At 40.9% G+C, this 6,942-nt stretch overlaps 1 protein-coding gene across 1 annotated transcript in view; it reads right to left on the bottom strand.

Annotated features, from left to right (window-relative positions):
- Positions 1–523: 523 nt before the first annotated feature.
- The window catches only part of htt (huntingtin), a 45,216-nt gene continuing 38,797 nt past the window's right edge, over positions 524–6,942 (bottom strand). The window contains exons 79-83 of the mRNA XM_015048288.1: positions 6,203–6,416; positions 4,024–4,132; positions 3,704–3,866; positions 3,300–3,460; positions 524–2,043 (exon numbers count right to left, since the gene is read on the bottom strand). Coding sequence (XP_014903774.1) covers positions 1,830–2,043; positions 3,300–3,460; positions 3,704–3,866; positions 4,024–4,132; positions 6,203–6,416 — 861 coding nt within the window. The 3' untranslated portion in view covers positions 524–1,829. The remainder of the gene's footprint in view (positions 2,044–3,299; positions 3,461–3,703; positions 3,867–4,023; positions 4,133–6,202; positions 6,417–6,942) is intronic.

Genomic DNA, 6,942 nt, shown 5'->3' with positions numbered 1-6,942 from the left:
CGTAGGATCTTTTTTAAAATGCAAAAGGGGGGAAAAGGGAAAAAAAAAAAAAAAAAAAAAAAAAAAAAAAAAAAAAAGCACTGAACATGTACACAACTTCAAGTTTTTACCGCAAGTGTCAAGTGTGGTTGATATTGGTGTATTATTTATATCAGAGACAAAATATTTGAAGCTTGAAAAAATAAAGAAAAACTGTGTTTATGTGGCATTGCTACACTTTTCTTTTGATTTGTTGAAGCTGCCGTTGGTCTCCAAGGTCCCGTTCGGATTGCATTGCATCCTCTTCCACTCAGCGGTTCCCACAGGAACAACATTAAACACGGCAGTAACGCTAGCATGCAGTCGGTGTACAGGACACGCCGAGTATCGTCTAGGCAAGTGTATCTACAGAACACAGTCACAGGCAGCTTGAAGTCTTTAATAAGCTTGTATGTTTTCTGCATTCACTGACTTTTACATTATATCTTGTGTGCTGTGTTGACAGTGTGGACACTCACATCTTTACATAGTTCTTATTTTTTTTATCATGCACCATGGCTTTCAGATTACTGTACAGTTGATTTTTTTTTTTACATATATATCTTTTTTTTTTCTCTTTTCTTTTTTTTACAGAATAAGAAGGTAGCTCCACGTAAGACTGGAAACTACCTCCAGTTTAATGACAATAACAATAAAGTCACATCCAACATCCTGAGACTTAAAAATGTAGAAGTAATGGACAGGTGGAATCATTCAGATCTGCAGCTAATATATAAAAAAAAAAGTAGATAGATTTTAGTGAATTCATAAAATCATAAGAAGAAACTCTTTACACCCACCTGCACTGGATTAAAAAAAAAAAAAAAAAGGCAAGAAAAGATTTTGGTATTTTTCTCACAGAACAGGTTGACGATGTAAATTGGGGGGGATTTAAACTGTTAAAATGATTAAACTTTCACAAAACCCGACCTTAAATTATGCCCGGCATTTACCCGTTTAACTTTTTGACTCTATGTGAACCATCCAGAGTAGGTGTGGCGTCTTGCTGAAATAAGTTACACTTCCTGCGGTAAGAAGTTCGTCTCGAGTTCCCCGCTTCGACAGAAAGAGGGCAGGACATAATGATTAGCATTCTTACATAGAAACCAGTTATCTTTTTGCCTTCTGCATGTCTGAATAAACACAAACACACAACTTAAATATAGAATTTTCAACAACATTGAGCAGGCGTCTCTGACCCTTGTGTGTCAGCCTCATGTTTAAAGTCCCAACTAAGCATTTTTTAACAAAATTCACTGAAAAATAGATGAGTTGAAACTTTAAATATAGCAAATACTTTGTCTCTATTTAACTTTACTGACATCACAATACTTAAGCAAGTCCTAAGAGCAAAGAAATAAAGCCGTCTTGTATTTGATTTACATTATCTTCTGTTTGTTTTTAAAGAAAAAGGTGCTGCTGTGTGGGGAGGAATCTGCCAGAGCTTCAACCCTCGTCCTTCACATCTAAGTCAGGGGCTTCCTCTTCCAGAATTCAGCCTCGTGTACGTTTCACAGACCTAACGTCTCATTCTTCATTTTGACGCTCCAGAACGCCACCGAGCTCGCACTCGTGGGTTCAGCGGTTTACATTTTTCAAAGGTGGAAGCGGGGAGAGAAAGAGAGAGAGAAAGATGGATAGATAGAGAGGGAGAAATGAGGCTTCAGTAGCTCAGGTTGGATAAACATCCTGTTCTTTCCCACCACCACAATTTATCAGGGAGCCGAACATGCAGATTCAATTACTCATCTCTCTAATTCACTTTCTCTCTGAGCCTGACTGTCTGCATGTCTGCCTGGGCGTGCTGCCCTTCAGAGTGACGCTTCCTGGTGGATGGACTGCAGACAGGCCAGCAGCTGGTGGTAGGGGCTCCCCGGCGACGCCACCGTCTCGAACACCGACTGAAAGGCCCGGCGGTCCAGCTCCTCGTCGATCTGGTGCCGATAGAAGTCCATGGCGACCAGGCAGAACAGGTTGACGTCCACCGTCTCACTGGACCCCATCCGGCTGATCACATGTGGAAGTCTGGTTAACGGAGCAGGAAGTTAAGGACGACAAATCGCAACATTTGAACGGCAGAGGGTTCAGACCGAGCTGCTTAAAATAGAAATCTGGGAGACTGTTGTTTAGCTCTTAACACGGTTAGGAGGTGGCGAGTATCCCAGTAGGACGTTACGCTCCTAAACTAACCTTTTCCCTAGTAATGAAATCAACAAATTACTGACTGAATGAAGAACTCGTGTGGTTTGAGGAAATTGTTAATTTTGATACAAGATGAGCGTCATGACAGCGACTGTACTGGCCAGTTACGGAGACCGAAAATCGCCGTCCAGTCCTTCTCGATGACGAGAGAAACTGGATTGTTTCACGGCTGTATGAAGCAGGGAAGTGCTGAATAACCCTCCGTCAGCCTGCTGCTGCTGCTGCATACTGCTGGTCAGCATGCTGAAATAAGAAAAAAAAATTGCTTGTTACGATTTTAAGACCACAGGAACACTACCCATCGCTCTTTAATGCTCCTCTTCTGACTCAACGGTTTATCATCTCTTGTGACGATGCAGTGAAAATCATGCAACAATGTTTTCCACCAATGACTGAATTTCACAGAATCTCCTAAAGATGCTGAAAGTGGATGAGGTAAAAGATAAGGTTTCGATTTCCTTAAACAAAATAACAAGACAGCAAATTTATTTTTGTTGTTTTGCTTGAAAGGCTCAATATCAAGCAACAAATCCTTTTTGCCAGGGCTCTTTGCTGCTCTGCATTGTGGAAATTGTAATTTTGCCACAGACTCATAAAACAATTTATAGTAGAACAAACTATTTCTGCCAGAGAATTTCTTAAGTGAAAAAAAAAAAAATGCAAGAACTAAGATGGAAAAATACTTTCAAATACTTTAAGAGTGATTATATTTTAAACAGAATTTCACAGAATCTTGTAGGTTATTTGATCAACACCAAAGAAACCGAACAGCAATCAGAGACCAGAGTCCAGTTGCGATATGAAATATCCAGAAAAAGCCTAAGAGGATGAGTTTGAATTGATTGACTGGACCCGAAATTTACTCTTCTCCTTTCATGTTTTAAGGAGCTTTGATCTCTAATGGTGAGCCAGTCTTCCTCTCCATCTGTTTTGAGACAAGATGGTTGATGATGTAAAAACTGATTATAAAAAAATAGTCAGAATATTCCAGCAGTGGGCTGTAATAATCCCCCAGGACGAAATGGAAAAAATAATCACCGTCTTGTTCATTAGCTCTACCCCACGTCATGTAAGGATACAGGGCAGAGATCCACTGGGAGGTGGAAGCGGAGACAAAGAAGCAGGACAGGCTCCACATGGCCATGGCTACCGGTGTCCTCTGAGTGAAGTTGGACAAAGACAGCAGCACCCAGTCGCGCACCATGGAAGACTGGCCAGTGGCGTGGAGCGTCTGGAAAACCTGGGCAGCGTCACAGTGGAGACGGGAAAAAACAGATGAGAGAGTGAACCAAGAAAATGTACCGATGGGAGGAGGAGGAGTCCAACAACAAGATAGGATTTCCTTTTTTTAATGCGCGTTAAAGAAATTACTTTCTTTAAAGTGGATTTAAAGAAATATTAATCGCGAAAGACCCTTTTTATTAATCCAGCTCTAGAAAAGAACACGATGGGTTTGATTTTATTCCTTTGCCTCGTTGCTGACCTTGTAGACAACAGTGGCCATGAACTGTGGGTACGGCTGCTGATTGGACAGGAACTCGCCAATGACTTTGTTCATGACGTCCTGCGGAGGGAAGAAGTCGTCCAGAAACTGGGGCAGAATCCTCGACACGACCCGAGCCTCGCTGGGCAAACCCTTCCTGATCCTGCGGGAACGGGAGACAGATGGACGAAATATTAAAAACTAACAGGCGTCCTCTGGACATGATGTCCAACTATTGGATATTTACTTTCTACTTACTTTTATTTTAACAAATGCTGCGTATGTGCTATACGGCAATCGGAAAATGAAAAAAGCTTTACCTGTCAAAGAGCACGGAGACCCTCTCCATGGCGACAATGACCGACTCGCTGTCCGGGGCCTGCGGGTCAGAGTGGGCAGGGCGGCTGGCAGGGCTGGCTTTCTCCTTGCCTGAGGAGAAACCAACATGACCCGCCGTGACGCCAACGGCCTCCGCAACAGAGTCAACCTGACCTCTAACCCCTGTCGCATCTGAACAGGACGCGAGCACCGCTGAGAGGGCGAGAGGGATGGGTGGCGCCGGTTGAAACCGGGAGGGGGGGAAAAGTTAGAGTGGGGCTTGCAACCGTCATCACACGAATGTTGAACATCAACAACCAAAAGAGAAAAAAAAAAAAAAAAAAAAAACGGAGTTTCTGGGAGTGTTAAAATTAGAGAGTTTCAGTAAGAGACTAGTCAGAAACTGTTTTGCTCATAAGATACGACAAAAAACGTACTTGCAAAAGTATTTACTACCACTTCAACATTTTGTGACATTATAACCACAAATAATGTCAGTGTATTTTATTCAGATGTTACGTGATAGCCCTTTTAAGAGTGCATTATTGAGAAGTGGATCGTAAAGGATGCATCGTTTTATTTATTCTTCCACAAATACAAATCTTAAAGTATTTCGGTTCCCCCAAAGCAAAACTTTGCACCACCTGAAGAATAACAGGTGAGTTTTACCAGACAGAGTTTAAGAAATGTTTTGTTCATTTTTCTCCTCAAAAATGGCAACAGTTCAGTCAGATTGGAGAGTATCAGTCTGTGATTATCAGTTTCCTGGTTATGGATTTATATAAAGTCCACTGGATCTATATCTGGGCTTTAACAGGGACTTTCTATCTAAGAACTGAGCTCAAACCCTTCCTCCACAGCTCTGCTTGTTTAGGGTTGTTGTCCTTCAAAGTGGATATGGTATTTTCAGGGTGATTCAGTGGTATTTTTATGACCACATAAAGCTTTTTGAATGTAAGCCAAACAGTTCAACTTTGTTCTACACAATTTGCTGTCCTCTACATGCTATTTCTGTTAACAATGTTCTCCTTAGCTGGCATCTCTCGGCGTAATTTACACACAGGTTTTTAGTTGTTAAGTGAATTTTTAAGGAGATTGCTTCCACTGGGTTTTTATTAGGGGTATTAAAGAAGTCTGATCACCAAAATAGCCAAAATATCAGATTTTAAGAAACATTAATTATTTCCTGTGTTGGACTATCACATAAAATCCCAATAAAATATATACAATTAGTGGTTTTCATGTTACAAAATGTACAAAAAAAAGTTAGTGGGTATGAATATGAATACTTTTACAAGATACCGCAAAGCACAAAGGATTTATGCAAAAATTAAGTCTGCGTACGCAAAAGCGAGAACGTAATCTCAGAATCTGCGAATTTGCGTTGAGCAAAGGAGAAATATTTGTGCCATTAGCACCCATTAAAAAGAATTCTATGGTTAGTAGGGGTTACTGCAGGGGTTAGAGGTCAGACATACTTTTTACATTCGCTAATACATGCAGGAAGCAAGCAGGTAAAAAATATGTGATTACTGATGATAACTACTACTGGTTGAGATTATTCAAGATCTTTTATACAGAGATAAACATAGAAAGACAATGGTGAAAACATGCAGAGACGGATGGTAGAAGTGGTGGCAGATGGACTGGAGCAGATTTATGAACTAGCCAAGTACAATAAATAAATAAATCACAGGTGTTTCCTCAATATTTGCAACCCTAAAGCAGCTAATGCTGGATTTATTCCCAGGCTCATAAACTTCAACATCTGTCAACTGAACTAATTTGCAAAGCTTGGCTGAAAATACAGTATTATGAATATATTTTATAGTTCAACAATAGCTTGAAAATGATCTCTGTGTTTTTAATTACCTAATGAAAAGAAATTCTCCAGCAGCCGCTTCACCATGAGCTCTTTTATCTGCAAGAACATCTGGAGCTACAAAGAGGGCAACCTCAGTGAAGCGTTTTATTCCCATGCTGGATTTCTGCTCTCTATGTTCATATGTTCAGCTCGTAATTAGACTGTAATGGAAAGTCACGTGCATTAGGAGCAGTGGAGGGACATGCATGTTATTAGATGGAGTTGAAATAAGAGCGAATGCAGAGAATGAAACTGGTGGCATCAGCTCACAGCAGATGAAGTGTTCAGGTTGGCGGTCACGTCAAAGCACGGCTTACCGGTGTACATGCAGGTGAGCATGAGGCCCAGGGCGGCCATGGCTCGGTGAGGCGACGACATGTTGACGCGATCCACGCTGAGCTTGACCAAAGCTTCTCCGTCGACGCGAGACAGCTGCTCCGACAGCAGGAGGCGCTCCAGTCCGCGCAGAACGCAGTGATAGATGATGGAGGGAGTGGAGTCCTCGCTGGCCGACACCATCACACCACAGAGCTGCAGAGGACAGGAGCAGCACATGATGCAAAGGGAATCCAATGCTTTGAGGTTTTTCACGATTCCTGCATAATCTGCAGAAACACTGAGCAGATGTGTCTTTTGAAAATAACAGGAAATACAGCGAGGACTTCCTACAGCCCCGGAAACACATTAAAGACAGAAACTTCAATGTGTTTTATTGGGAGTTTGCCCAATAGAGCACAAACGCAAAGAAGCACAAAGTTTGACCGAGTGCTACTCAAACTTTTGAATGACTGAAAAGTCAAAAAGAGGGGAAAAAAATACAATGTACAAGATAAAATAATTCCGTCAAGACAAACTTTAAGACCTGTGATGAACATAAAGGACAACTTACTTTGAAAATTAAATTTAAAACCTTACTTTTAGATACGTTGATTAAAAAAAACAACTTTTAAAGACTTTAAGCATAATTGGACACCCCGTCTAAAAAAAAAAAAAAAAAAAAAAAAAAAAAAAAGTGTTTTTTTTTTTCCGCTCAAAAAATTTTTTATTTTTTTTTTTT

The sequence above is a fragment of the Poecilia latipinna genome, unplaced genomic scaffold (assembly GCF_001443285.1).
Source record: "Poecilia latipinna isolate Pla-1442-1.1 unplaced genomic scaffold, P_latipinna-1.0 Scaffold873, whole genome shotgun sequence".
Classification (NCBI taxonomy): domain Eukaryota; kingdom Metazoa; phylum Chordata; class Actinopteri; order Cyprinodontiformes; family Poeciliidae; genus Poecilia; species Poecilia latipinna.
The sequence above is the reverse complement of the archived record's forward strand: the minus strand, read 5'-3'. Positions and strand labels throughout refer to the sequence as shown.